The 15,732-nt window shown below is 32.3% G+C and overlaps 1 protein-coding gene across 1 annotated transcript; it reads right to left on the reverse strand.

Annotated features, from left to right (window-relative positions):
• Positions 1 to 220: 220 nt before the first annotated feature.
• Positions 221 to 6,043, reverse strand: LOC149251663 (1-aminocyclopropane-1-carboxylate synthase 7-like). The gene is made up of 4 exons (XM_089453957.1): positions 5,840 to 6,043; positions 5,587 to 5,718; positions 5,275 to 5,435; positions 221 to 1,145 (listed from the first exon to the last, which is right to left on the reverse strand). The coding sequence occupies exons 1-4, from the start codon at positions 6,041 to 6,043 to the stop codon at positions 221 to 223; spliced, it is 1,422 nt and encodes a 473-aa protein (XP_089310083.1).
• Between the last annotated feature and the right edge of the window lie 9,689 nt (positions 6,044 to 15,732).

Raw genomic sequence — 15,732 nt, forward strand, 5'->3', positions numbered from 1 at the left:
ACACCTACAGTGATTGAGATGCAAATTTCAACCCTCCGATTTTCAATTAGTAGTAATTGGAGATATTTCTTATAATATATAAATGAATTTTGATTGAAAACATTTCTTTTACAATATATCAGTTATAATCGCATCACGTACCCATCAATAATAAGGCGGTTCGTCTTGGTATTACATAAAAAAAAATCAGTGAAGGTTTGGGCTGCTCCAATTTGACCTGTCATGTAAATCCTTCGTCCGTATTCGTTTTAACTCTTTTCTGATATGGCCTTCCGTCATCATAGAGCTGATTCGATCTCCTGCTCTGCATAAAACGCTGAATCCGATCCAGTGACTCTTTCACTGTATGATCGGTCATATTGGCAAAACAGAACCTAAACCACCCAGGCTCACTGCAGTGGCAAGAAGAACCAGGAGAAACATTCAACCCAATCTCTTTTAAGATTATCTTCCACAGTCTAATCTCTCCTTCTTCGTTACGGGATTGCAGAAGATGTCTGAGATCCACCCAACAGAACAAACCCGCGTTGCTATTCAGGCAAGTGATGCCAGCCACACGCAGTCCAGAGACGAACATTTCGTGTCTCTTTCGTAGCCTCTTACTATTCTCTGCTAAATATTTTCTTACAAATTCCGTGTCAGATAGCATTGAAGCAATCAGGTGTTGTGTCTGTGAAGAAACCAACGAAAAACTGGACATTCTGCGAGCAGCGGTAACGACTGTATCGTTGTAAGAGTAAATGACTCCGACTCGGAAGCCCGGTAGTCCTAGGTCTTTCGACAGACTGTAAACAATATGAACACGCTCGCTCTGATAAATTTTATTGGTGGCCAAAATCTCTGCAATGCTTGTGAACTTCTTTGGAGATGAAAAGACTGATCCCGAATAGATCTCGTCGCAGACAAGATGAATGTTCTTCTCAGACACAAAACCAAGAAGCTTTCTTAGAGTGATAGCGTCCATGGTTGTTCCTAATGGATTTGAAGGATTTGTTATTAAAAGACCCTTCACTTGTATATTTCGAGCCCCGGCTTTCTGATAGGCCGCTTCAAGTGCAGGTATAGTTATCTGAAAATCGTCATGGCTGCTGCAGTGTACGGGTATGATCTCCACCCCTGTGCGCCATCTCAGATCTCTATCAAAACTGCAGTAACAAAAGAGTCATACTCATTTAGTTGCAGCTTCATTTGAGAAGGAGAAGTTAATTATGTGATCATATATTTAGATTAAAAGATAGTTACCAAATTCAAAATTTAATTATGAATTCAATTCCATTGATAGTTTAAAATTCAATACCAAACAAATTCTAGAATATACATATTTTATGAATGTATTATATTTTTCAATGTTTAAAAAATTTGAAATATATGGAAAATCTCAAAACTTTTTTAATGGTGAATGTTGTAAATAAAATAATATATTTAAATAAAAGGTATAATTTTACATCAAAATAATAAATTAGAGATTATGAAAAAAATTATATTCATTTATATACTCAACAATACTATAAATTATATAATTTCCAATAAACTAAACTTGGTACAAATTCCACATTACGGTAATTCCAAATTGTATTTCAAATTTATATTTGAAAAAAAAGAAAGGAAGAAAATGGTAAATGTTGCAAATAAAATAATATATTTAAATAAAATGTATAATTTTACATCAAAATAATAAATTAGAAATTATGAAAAAAATTATATTCATTTATATACTCAACAATACTATAAATTATATAATTTCCAATAAACTAAACTTGATACAAATTCCACATTACAGTGATTCCAAATTATATCTCAAACTTATATTGAAAAAAAGAAAAAGAAAAAGAAAGTTTATAAACCCTTCTCAATCACTCACTTATTTTTCAAACCAGATTATATTCTACTTTGTAACTATTAACAATATCTTGTATTATTTTTAATTATACGTTTGTATAATTAAATTAAATTTTATTTTACAATATAAAATATTACTATTGTAATTTATTATTTATTCAAATTTCTAATAAAATCCAGTAATGTTATAATCCAGAAATTATTACTAAATTATTTCACGCAGAAAAAAATGCATCTCATGGATCCTAAATTCTGTTTCAAAAGTAATTAGCACTAGGAATTAATTTTATTTTATTGTGAACCTATGATTTGATACGTAACCGCCTTTTTTTTTTTCCTTTATCATTGCGACCGATTTTAGTAACTATGGATTAAAATATTGCATTATCCGGATCCGGCAACAGAATCGTGCTGGAAAAGATTGCATTATAGGAGCAGGTGAGAGGCTATCGGGGACAGTGGAACTGATTCAGCATCTGAACAGAAGAGGCAATTTTGTTCTCAGTCAGCAGCATTTCCATTTGGTTAGAGAATATTGTTGATTAATATAAACAGCAGTGGCTATAGTTTGTTAAAACTCTAAAAGAGGCCGTTATGTTATGAAAGAAAAGGGGATTGTATTGCATGGGCTGGAAAAAAGAAGATTATGGGAGAAGTTGAGGTGGCAGACTGTTATCTCAAAATTTGCCAGAAGAAAATTCAGAATAATAAAAGACTGCTGGTTTTATAACTTCTTGTAAATTAATATCTCAATGAAAGTTGTAGTTTTTCTTTGGCTAAAGTGGCTAAACAAGAATCTCACATGGTCAAGCTTAAAAAAGAAGAACCAGCATGGTCCAGGGATATGCAATCTATGCAAGCAAAGATAATGAACACCTTTTTCTACACTATCACAAATCTGTTAACATCTCGAAACATTTCACCAGTAAGCTACAAATTCCCTTTATTCAGTTTACCTCAATAGAGGAATACTTAAAATGGTGGAGCAATCAGAGTAAATGCAGGAGGCTGCTCACTTTGGTTTTTTTTGGGGAAATTTCGAAAAGAAGGAACCAACTAATTTTTTATTCATTTAGAGAAGGGGAAAACGAAAATTATGACCTCATAGAGCAGTGGGTTGTAGCAGAACAAAATGTAGCCTCACCTTGGTTGTTCTTTGGGAAATTTGGAAAAGAAGGAACCAACTAATTTTTTATTCATTTAGAGAAGGGGAAAACAAAAATTATGACCTCATAGAGCAGTGGGTTGTAGTAGAACAAAATGTAGATAGCAGGCAAAAAAAAAAGAGAAGGAAAACTTTCAGATCAACAATTACACAGTGGGATTTTTTTACGTGGCAGCTCAAGGAGGAAGATGTGGGAGCGGTTTTTACTTAAAGATGTCAGAAGAACAAGAATTCCATGTACACTGGTATGGGGGAGAAAGAACAAGCATGAAGGCAGAAGTTGTAGCTCTTTGGGGCTTATTATGGTTTATTAAGTTTTTTATTTTCCCCGAGTACAAATTTTTGGGGACTCCAAATGTTTAATAGATCATGTAAATGGAAAGCACAATATCCAACAGATCTCCCTACAAGGCTGAATGAGAAGTATAAAAAACATATGGAACTCCCTTAAGAGGCCACCCATTCAGCACATCAACATGACACAACAAAATAATGATGATTTATCGAAGAAAGAAATTATAGCAGCAAAAGAAGATATGTACATCATGATCAAAATGACAGAAAACGAGACAAAACTAGAAAGGCTAATGCTGTCGGGATAGGTCTCCGAAGACTACAAAAAAGGCAGAACTCCAACACAGATAAGTTCAAAACAGCCCTGTTTCTTTTTGTTTTTATTTAAAATTTTGTATCAAATACTATAAAGAAAACACATGTGGAATAACTTTTGTATGGCAGTGATTTTCACAATATGTAAATGTCCTGAGACATTTCTAGAAGCTTATAGCATCTCTTGGAAATTTTATGATAAATTTCCAATTATAACAGAGAACTTAGCTCCACTATTGTTATATATTGTAATTTACAATTCAGTTGTATGCATGTAGAAAATTTTTCTACTCATATAGTCCATCATAATTATATACTGTTTTTAACAGAGGGACGATTTTTTCTCGCTGAAAATAAAACTATTATGGATTAAAATATTGTAATTACCAATAACATACCATATCATGAAATACCATATCAGGAAATTCGAGCGCACATACAGATTGACAGTTACTATCGTCATATTTTTTTTCAGGCAGCAACCTATTTCGCGGGAACAGTTAGCAGCCTATTTCGTGGGAACAGTAATTAGTATTTAAACAATATTTTGGAATTTAGAATTAGCTCCAGTTATATTTTAAAATATTCTTGAAATTAGCAATTTAATTTAGTTAACTTATCTCTATTTTAGTTTAGTTAAGTTTGGTTGGCAGGAGTAAGCTAAAAAAATGATTTCAATTAAACTCACTCTTGACAGTCCCATCCATTCGGAAATGAAAAATTGACTTCAACTCACCTCACTCTTATCCAGGAATATTTTTGAAATCCTCACTTCAGTAAAGTTCATAGAGTAGTCACTTCAGTAAAGTTCAAAGTTAGTTTCCTTCCTACCAGCATTTTAGACGGTCTGTTAATTGATGCTTCACGATTGGAAGTACAAGAGTGAGTAAAAAAAATCACTTTATTCCTCTTTCTCATATTCTCCAAATCAACCCTCTAGAGAAGGATGCCTATCTACCTTATGAGATATATGAGGAAGGGAATGTTCATTAGTTTACAAAGTTTAATATTATGGTGAGTAAAAAAATTCACTTTATTGCTCTCACTCATATTCTCCAAATCAACCATCTAGATAAGGATGCTTATCTACCCTGTGAGAAATATGAGGGAGGAAGGGAATGTTCATTAGTTTACAAAGTTTAATATTATTTAAATTATTATATATTAATATAGATTTATTTTAAATATGATTTTAATATGAATATATGTAATTTTGTGTAAATTTTTATAATAAGTAAATATTATTTGAATATTTTGTATATATTTTTATACTTTTATATATTTTATATTTTTATTTTTATTTTGGTTAATAAAAATAAAATTTGAACTTTAATAAAATAAAATTACACATCATACTAAATTGAAAAATAAGCTTTTCCACTTAATTAACAATATATAAAAAAATTAATTACTAAAACCAATATTCATTAATATTATATAGAAATGAGTTTAGCCCGGGTAGTATGGCGAAAATAAGCTTTTCCACTTAATTAACAATATATAAAAAAAATAATTACTAAACCAATATTCATTAATATTATATAGAAATGAGTTTACCCCGGTAGTATGGCGAAAATAAGCTTTTCCACTTAATTAACAATATATAAAAAAATTAATTACTAAAACCAATATTCATTAACATTATATAGAAATGAGTTTACCCCGGGTAGTATGGCGTTGGTACTAGAAAGGCTTCTCCAGGATCAGCCAGACAGAATGTCAGCACCTCGTGGGCTGCAGTTGCTCCTGCAGTGAGAACAATTCTATCTCTTTCAAACTTCGCTTTTCTTCCTCCAACTTCTTCCATAAACATGGCAATTGCCTGCGTCAACCATTCAACATTTTCAGTAATATTTAATCCCATCCAAAGACACTTAAATAAAGTAAAAGTACATCTTTTGGTTTATAATTACCAGTAAAGAAAATTCAAGTTGTTAGACAACATGTCAAGTTTGTAAGTTACAATTTTCTACCTTTCTGCAATCAGGGAGGCCATGGTAATCTTGATAAAGAGCAATTTCCTTAAACCTTGACAAGCCCTCCTCGGCACAAATCGATGCCATTGGATGCGCAAGTAGCCAGCTTTCCAGCAAGTCGAATGACAGCTTCAAGTAATTTCAAACATGGTAAGTAAGTATCATCCAATTCAACGGACAGTTAATTGTTTACCAGCACAAATGTGTGTGAGAAATGGTAGAATATAAACAGATATGATCTGTTATCTACCTGATTCTCTGCCAAACCCATTTGGATGATTCCAGAAGGGTTGTTTATTGGGTGGTAGGGATTAGCATCATACTCCTTCCAGCCATCAAAATAGGGAGAGTCCTCCGCATGGGCTTTAGACGTCGCCAACGATGAAAGGTGGGCTACTTTGTCAGGTAAACGCTCAGTACCTTCCTGTTGCGGCTGCATAGTTGGGTCTTCCATCCATATCGTCATATTGGAATGCTATCTTGAAGTTGAAGCGATGGACGTGGTTGTCTATATGGAGACCTTAGCTTTATATAACTTCTCCAATCTACCCCAAAATCCTCATTTATAACGCCATTTACATGAGACGAACTGTAATTTATAACAATGACATGAAAATCGAGTTTTCTATAATGTGCAATGACATGAAAATCGAGTTTTCTATAATGTGACTTTTTGGAGATTCTGGTGACGGAATTCAATGAAAGAAATTGAAATTAAATTTTGATTTGTTGCAGTTTTAACTGTATAATTGGATTTAACGCGCTGAAAAATTGTGACACGCTTTAATTGTGGAGAAACTATATTGCTGACAACTACATAAAAATTTCTGAAAATACCCTTGGAATTAAATGTTCGGGATCCAATGACGTAGTTTTCAGTTTATTTTTTCCATTATTTTTCTTCTCTGTTTTCATTCATTATGTCAGCCGCCCACCATCCCAAAACCTGGAATAATTCTGACGTCTAGACCATGGATCTTTGCAAAGAAGCCACTTTTCCTTTAACCAAAAGTTAAACAGGTCCTCGATATAACATTTTTCTTCATAACAGTATGAAATTATTAAAAAGAAAAGTTCTAAATGAATTATACATCAACTGCTATTTTATTATTTATGTATCTTTCCGCATAAATTTTGGGAATAGGGTTGTTTTACTATTTATATATTTTTCAGCATAGATTTTGGGATGTTTGTATATAGTTTACTATTTATATATCTTATATTTTAGATATTTTATTATTTATATATATTTTTATACATTTTGGGAATATTTCAAAATATGGTTTTCAGTAAAGAGGTTAAAAATGGTAAGCTTTTTTCTTTGGGCTCTCTTCTTATTAGCTATGTAGGCTTCTCCGATCTTGTATTCCTTGCTCAGCTCTGATACTAATTTGTTAGAAAAATAGAGGAGAAAAGACACAAAATTGATACACAAAACAATATGAGTCACTTCTCTTCTATTAAACAAAATTGACTTGATTATAATGAACCTTGTAAGAAATATTGGTACTTTTTAACTGACTACTTATTTGATGCTAACTTCAACATGCAAACACTCACTAATTTAACCTTTCCAAATATAAAACTGAACTGCAACTGACACTCATTTGACTCAATAAACTCGCACTAATATACTAACACTAATGAACTCAAACTCTAAATTTAAACTACTCTTCATGTATGCTCCACTCTAAATTTAAACTAACTATTGTTCATGTATGCTTTTCATGTGAGAGAGTAATTAACTATAATTAACTATTTTAACATGTTCGACTTGTAAGTGAAGATGGATATTTATTTTTCAAATTTATTTAAATTTTATACATATGCATAGGTGCCAACTAATTTTCCCTCATATTACATTATTTTGTTATATGCAAGCCTAGGGCATTCATACATAAGTTAACATAATTGTGATCAAGCCAAACATGCCTACATTCATCGTAAATGTAATATCCCTCTCGTTAATAATAAATAATAAAAATAATAAATCATAAATAAATGATATTTAAAATATATACGAAAAAATAAATAAAAATAAAAATAGTTATTCTCTAAATAAGAATAAATACAAATAAAACAAGAAAAATAAGAAAAAAAAAAAAAAACAACTATAAAAAAAAGAAAACTAAAGAAAACTAAAATCAAAGTCCAATGTACACACATGGAATGTGTGCATGTGGTTGCTCATCCTATTTATTTATTAGAGGGTGAGGAGGATGGGAGGCATTCCATCTTTCAGAGTTTCTATCCTTCATTCTATTGGGAGAATGGTGTTGTAAGACTTAGGGGTCTACGGATGGGAGGCATTCCATCTTTCCGAGTTTCTATTTCTCATTCTCTTGGGAGAATGGTGTTCTAAGATTCAGGAGTCACTGGCAATAGAGGGTTCGGGGGTGGCTAGTTGTAGCAAATCTTTGCACAATTGATCCTAAGGTTGGGTGGAGAGTCATCCCCAAAACCTTGTTATCATCTGTCAGACTTCAATCATAGGAAATATAAATATGTGCTTATTTGTTTGATTATGATTTTAATTAGAAACTTAACTTAGGTTAACTTTGTACTGTTACACTAAAAAATTTCAAAATTCTAACCCTAAAATAACATAAAAAAAACTCCACTATAAAACATATAAAATTAATTAAATATAATTTTAAATAGACAAACCGAAGCAGAAACATGTGTAACAGAAGCTGGCTTTCCTTTAAAAAAAGGTTGACATTTTTCTTGATCAAAATATGAAATTATTAAAAATAAATAAATTGAGTTCTATATTGATTTTACTTTATCAAGGGCCCTCTGAACAATTATAAAGCGATATCTTCCTCCATCCACGCTACAGTAGGAATATAAGTCAGAAGGCAGTGAGGAGCTGATGCGAGAGCATGAGTCGACCACGCCAGGATCTGTGGCGGAAGGATAGTAGGAACTCTTCATGCCAAACATCGTTGACTTCTTTTATAAAAGATATTTTATAAGACATATCTTTATCAATCCAGGGGTATTTGTTTTGTTTGCAGTGAAATCAAAATTTGATGTGGTGTTTTTTTTAATACATAGATGTATGAGTTTTTAATTGTTTTCTGTTATTATATGCAAGTTTCAAATAGCGCATATCATACACTAACTTAATATAATTGCGGTTATGTAAAAGACCTTTATTTTGCTTGGGATTGACCACTGCCTTACTTAAAAATTTCCAAAATTGGAATGAAGCATAATTATTTCCCTTTGTTATATGCAAGTTTCAGAAAGCATATCTCATACAATAACTTAATATAATTGTGATTATTAAGAGACTTTTATTTTGCTTGGGATTGGCCACTGCCTTCAACTTAAAAAATTCAAGGATTGGACCCCATTAAGAAACTACAGTGAAAATGAAGCATGAGAACTAATTAAATATAGTTCATATCTGCTAATGAGAAATTTAAATGATAAACAAAAGAAGAAACCACTGTACCAGAAGTCATTTCCTTAAAAAAAAAACTTTAAGCATTTTTCTTGATAACCAAAAAGCCGTTTCCATCGCAACAGGGTCTGTGGCGGAACACCAGTAGGAACTCTGCATGCCAACCGCCATTGAGTTCTTGAATACGTAACGTAATGGACATTTAAACTCGTAAGGATTCTTTGCACTAAATGTCATTAATCTCGTTGACGCTGTAATCTGGCCAACCATTAAAGCATTCCATTTCCTTACGAAATGTAATGGACAGCGATATGTTTTTAAATATAAAACATAAAAAATCAAATGCTCCCAGGTTGACACTGTACATTATGCTTCCAGTTAATAAGACGACGCGCACTCTCATGGTCAACGTTGGAGGTATTTAGAACTGTGACAAGATCACTATCACTTTTGTAGTTAGATGGTAAAACCTTTATAAATGGAGAAAGTAAATAATGGAAAATATATGGCGCAGCAATTTTTTTTTTTTTAAATTATATTTTTAAATATTTAATAGGAATATATTTAGGAAGTATAATTTTTTTATTATGAAAACATTGATCATAATATTTTATTTGAAATTTTTCATAGAAGTTATAATTTGTTTTTGTTAATAAAAATTTAAACGATAGAGGTTTTTTTGACGAGTTAGTAAATGTTTTTGAGATGAAAAATTTAATTGATAAAAGAGTTTATAACGAGAACAATTGAGGTTTTTTTTATTTGAAAAATTTATTAATTTCTTTTAATAAGAATTTATTTAGGAAATATAATTTTTTTTTAAAGGTTACACTTCCATTAATTTAAACTGATTCATTTTGGACTCGGTTTGAAATGAGGAAAGGGAAGATAAATTCAAATTTTTTTATTTTTTATTTATTTAAAATGTTTATTGAATATTATATATATATATATGAATGGAAGTGTAGTATTATTTTTTATTACGAAAATATTCATTACGATTTTTGATTTAGAAATATAATTTTTTAATAAAAAATATTTAAATTAATTAATAAAAATTAAAAAAAATCGAATAAATTTAATATTAAATTTATGATATGTTTCCAGAGTAACTCAATCTAATAGAAGTAATAGTTTTGAAGTAATTAATGTGTTTTTGATGTAGTATATTATCACAAAGCAATTTGATTCAACCGATAAAACACATTAATCATTTTTATTTATAATGTATATATGAGATTAATGATTTCATAAGAATAATGCTAGTATTATTGGATTAAAAGACGCAAGTTATTAGAGATTAATTATCTAATCAAAATAATATCATGGATTTGGAAGTTTATTTATATTTATGAAATTTGATCTAATAACTATATTAATTATAATATTTATCTTGATAACATATAAAGTATTAAGTATTTTGATTCTTTTATCAATATTTTACCAATATATATATGGTTGTTTAAAAAATATGTATATTTATACCATTTTTTTTATATGAATTAGATTATAGAGTGATTTACATTAATATATATCTTGATAATATATAAAATATTAATTATTTTGAAAGTATTAAGTATTTTGATTCTTTTATCAATATTTTACCAATATATATATGGTTGTTTAAAAAAATATGTATATTTATATCATTTTTTTATATGAATTAAATTGCAGAGTGATTTACATGGAACAATTTATGAAAACAACGTTTCGGACTAGTTAGGTGAGTCCATCATCAAGGCAATGAGATCTGTATTTTGAGAATAGATGAATAGAAATATATCTTTTAGCTTATAATGTCGGCCTGATTGATTTACACTTATTTATTAATTAATTAATTAATTTTACTATATATATATATATATATATATATATAAATTAAATTAAATTATTTAATAAATTTTATTTAAAAGACATTTTGATATTAATTATATGATTTTTTTATTTTTTTTAACTTTATTATATTATTATTATTATTATTATTATTATTATTATTATTATTATTATTGATTTATTTATTTTGTTTTTATTTATTTATTTATTTATTTTTTTTTTTTATTATTTATTTATTTTTTATTATTTTTATTTATTTATTTATTTTTAATTAATTAATTAGTTATTATAATTATTATTTATATCCTCTCTTTTTATTTATTTATTTATTTTTTCTTTTTCTTTTTCTTCTTTCTACTCTTTAATACAATTAAATCATTATTCTTATTATTAGTTATTTATCAGTTATTTTATTATTGTTATACATATTATTATTACTAATAATATCATCATTATTATTATTATTATAATTAATATTATAATTATTATTCTTATTATCACTGTCTACTTTATGTTCCCTACATATGTGGCAAACAAAGATAAAATCAAAAGGTTGCTTGATACTAAAACTTTTTTCAATGAGTGGGATCAAAGCATGATTTTGACATATATGCACTGCATTAAACCAATTAATAACATTTAATGAATCTAAATTTAAACCAAGTTCCCGGGCCCAACATAGTAATAATTTCAATGAGAGAAACTACGGGCAGTTTTTTGTTCCACTTTGAAGGCTTACTTATGATTTTAAATTTTTGTGGTTATCGATGTAAGTAAATAACCAATCCAACCCCACATCTATTCTGATCATAGGAGCCTTGATCAAAGTATGCCAATGGGATCTGTTGGTTGATTTGTTCTTCTCTGATAATTTGTGAAGCCGAAGTAGAGAAGGAGAATGGGAGTAATGAGAAGATTGCAACAATTTCAATAGCTATGAGAGAGGGAGCCAAAGAAGTGTATCAGAAAAAGCATTTATTTCTTGCGAGGCATATGCCCCACAAGGTTATTTGTGGTACATTCCTTAATTTTTCATCTCACACAACATTCCACCAATTTTGCCAAGCTTCTTTAATGTTTAAACCTCTCCAGGTCATGCTGAGTCCCATGACACTCAGAGATGCTTTCCACACTTTTAAGGTGAATGGGCAGCTTAAAAAGAGATGATTACCAACTCTTCAACATTTTTTGCACAACACACACCAGTGTGGACTATGTTTGTTTCTTTTCTGAAGATTGTCCCCAATAGGCACTTTATTATTGAGGAGACACTAGAGGAATAGCCTTGACTTTGTAGGGTATTCCAGTTTCTAGAGGGATTTTCACCACCATGCTTGTAAATCCTACACTCTTTTGTCAATTTGATAGTTGTAACCAAATTTAGGTGTGTAAAATCCAACTAGTGCATGGTTCATAGACTAATCACTAATTGTTACAAAGTAATTTGTTGATGTCCTCGTCTTAGTCCCTCTGTTGTATCATACATCAAATAAACATGTCCATATCTTCCTACTCGTGTAAGAAGATTAGGAAAATGCTCTCTAATGCTGAAGATTGACCCTTTTTGACTAAGTTCCTGCATCGTCGCTAGTAAACCCTTAAAATGCGCAACGGTTCTCTGTTGTTTTGACTATTAAGGGAATCGATTATTGTTTTGTCTTTGCTATGACTAGACCCACTCTATGGCTAGAGGGGTTGCCTTTGTCTGAAGAGGGAATACTTTCCTATACCTCGATTTGCGTCATTATGCTGGGGGCATGCAAACTTATAACAAGCATAGTTTTTCGTTTGAAGCTTGTGTAAACATGAAATTGAATCCAAGAAGAGTTCTCCATGGCTTAAGCTTGTGTAAAAATGAACCCATACCCAATTTACATCTTGTGATTGTTGTTTTTATCCACTAAATTCTATTAGATGAGCCTTGGTTGTTTCATTCCATCGCCACCATCTCTTTGGCTGATCATATGCTTTCACTTGGTTGTTTTTCCTTTCCTGAGGGACCGCAGCGATGAGTGGTTTTATTAGCCAGCCTCTTGACCATTACATGTTTTGAGCAGTTCCACCATTGTGGGAACCAGTTGCTACCCTTTATACCACTCGTTCCTCTAGGACGATTCACCTTTAAGCTATTTTCTGACTCGTAAAATATGAAAAAGATTGTCGAGTTTTTCATTTTTGTCTTCTTAAACGGAATAAAAAGGTGGTCCACTTTTAGCTCTTTTCCGATCATATAAATGTGAAAAGATGGCTGGGCTTTTGTTGTTTCAAGCTCAATTTTGGTTATGAAATCTCGTGTCTCTGATCGCCTTTTTACATTTCAGGTCAGGAACACTAATTACGAAAAGTACTCCCTGAATGAAATGGTCAAGCGGTTCTCTCGAGTATTGTTTTCTACTTTTTCGGGCCCAAGGGACACAAATTTATGAAAAAGGACCCCCCTGGAGTTTTCTTTTCCGTGTCTTTGTTCAAACTCTCTAAACATGAAAAAGACTCCAAGTTTTACCTGTGTCAGACTCATTAAACCCTGATGACATTGGACTTGTCACCATGACGAGACTCGAGCTTCTTGTCCCTAGGGCTCGTTAAACTATTACTAGGTTGGACTCATCCGAAGGTTGAACTTATATCACAAGCATATGCTATCCCCTTCAAGCTTGTTTTCCAAAAATAACTGGGGTACTCCCCAGCAATGGTGGGGGAAAATTTGGAAGTTGTCATTGGTTACCTACGGCAGCTAGTCACTCTTAAACATTGACACTTTTTCTTCTCATTGGGTTGGGATATCCTCACATCATCATTTGCCTTCCAGGGTTTTTGGGTTGCCATTTTGCCTCATTCCATCTGATCCATGTTGTCTCCGTCAAACCTCTGATCCCTTGGTACCAAAATGCTACCACATTCTGGAGTCATGTCAGCCATATGTGCAAGAGTATAATCCTTCTGTAGTTCACGCCCTTACCTCCTGCTCTGATACTCTGTTTAACCATCTACCCCTTGTTCGTTATCTCACGTCGTTGTTGGGGGAAACATTATGGCCCTCCTGCGATAGATTGTCTCCCGTCGACACCAGCTCATTATCCAAGAGATTGGTCTAGAGATCCCCTTCGGTACCTTGGAGGTTGCATGCCTCAATGGCAAGCTCTTCGTGCCTAACGATAGACTTTCATCATTGGTCTTCAATTGGGTGATTCCACGAGTGTTCGACTTTAGCTCATTTTTCACACTTAGTGGATTGTACTGGATAGTACCTTGAGAGCCATTAGCATTATTGGTGGTTTCTCTCGTGCTTGTTAATGGTTTTCATCATTGACTGGTAATCAAGTGACTTTCTATCATGGTCGGCTTCAGCACATTTGTTTGCATGCTAGAATTTGTACTGAGATCAGTTAGGGTTCAGGACCCGGAAATAAGATTACATATGTTCGGGCTGCATGGATTGGCTTGTGATTGCATACATGACTCTTTGATTGGATGGCTGCGAACATACTTGAGTATTCATGGATGGCTGCGAACATACTTGAGTCTTCATGGATGGCTGCGACCATACCTTTATCATTATATATGGTCTTATCAACTCGGTGGTTGCGTCCATACCACATACCAAGTTTCATATGTCTTTTGGATGGATGCGCCCATGCCTATACTACATGTATTCCAGGAGATATCAGTTTTAATTGTGCTTGCAGGTTCTTCGAGGTAGTGTTCTAGTTTGGTCATGGTTTTGTAAAGCATTTCATCCCTCCCACTCTCTCAGGCTTCATGCTTTAGGGGGCATCTGTTACACAGTAATTTGTCACTGTCCTCATCTCAGTCCCTGTGCTATTTCATACATCAAATAAACATGTCCGTATCTTCCCACTCCTGCAAGAAGATTAAGAAAATGCTCTCTAATGCTAAAGATTGACCCTTTTTTACTAAGTTCCTGTATCGTCACTAGTAAACCCCTAAAATGGGTGACGGTTCTCTGTCATGCAATATATCGTTGCGACGTCATCACAAGTCCCCAGTTCATGACCTGCGATGATCTAGATTTGGTGAATTAGTTCAAACAATCAACCTTCTGGATGTTTCTAAAGCTGGTTGTTGGGTCAGTTTGGCTCTCCTTTCCACTTCTCGGATGGTGGTTCTGCCTCTTGTGCAACCTTCCTTGAGGATAAGCTCCCTCTCCCTCATTTCATGGAGGCTCCTTCTCCTATAATATTAGTCACCATTGCTATGATCTACTAGTTCTTTTGGTTGGACAATGCTGCTAGTTCTTTTGAGTTTAGTAGATAGTTTTGGTGTGAGTGTGACAAGTGTGGGATTGCTAATAGTTTGGTAAGAGGTTGTGGAGTGCCTTAACCTTGTATTAAAGCTTGTGAGTGAAAGAGAGATATTGTTGGTTTGGGAGATCCATTCTTGAGAGTGAATGCTTAAAGAAACATACTGGCTAGACCCTCTGAGAAGGCTTGCGATGTCAAGACTTGGCTGTAAATTTTGCTCTTGATTCATTTTAATACAATCAATGATGATTTCCTATATCTTGTGTACAAGTTACTTGATAGCTTACGATTTCTTGACTTTATAAATAAATATATCAACGTTGTTCTCGGTTACATGCTCTATTGTTTTCTTATGGTGTTTCAGGATGATTTCTCATTGAGGAGAAAGAAACGAAAGCTGGAGCAGCGCAATGGAAACTTCATCGACCACCGGTTTGAGGTAGGCCTCCAACGATGACTATTTAAGGGAATTGATTTTTGTTTTGTCTTTGTTGTGGCTAGACCCTCTCTAGGGCTAGAGGGGTTGCCTATGTCTGCAAAGGGAACAACTTCCTACCTCACAAGTTGGCGACTCCATTGGGGACTCCTCTGTATGTTTTTTCTCTTGTTTACTTTTGTTTGGTTTTTGATTTAGTG

Source organism: Pinus tabuliformis, chromosome 7 (genome assembly GCF_031772625.1).
Source record: "Pinus tabuliformis cultivar Carrire ecotype Pingquan chromosome 7, CPIR1, whole genome shotgun sequence".
NCBI classification, from domain to species: Eukaryota; Viridiplantae; Streptophyta; class Pinopsida; order Pinales; family Pinaceae; genus Pinus; species Pinus tabuliformis.

What these genes read in the sequence shown, in the direction of transcription:
- LOC149251663 (XM_089453957.1), bottom strand. Translation starts at nt 6,043, where the DNA reads ATGGAAGACCCAACTATGCAGCCGCAACAGGAAGGTACTGAGCGTTTA. An exon ending in TGGGTTTGGCAGAGAATCAG is followed by an intron (nt 5,719 to 5,839) that starts GTAGATAACAGA and finishes AATTACTTGAAG; the next exon opens with CTGTCATTCGACTTGCTGGA. An exon ending in GCCTCCCTGATTGCAGAAAG is followed by an intron (nt 5,436 to 5,586) that starts GTAGAAAATTGT and finishes TGGTTGACGCAG; the next exon opens with GCAATTGCCATGTTTATGGA.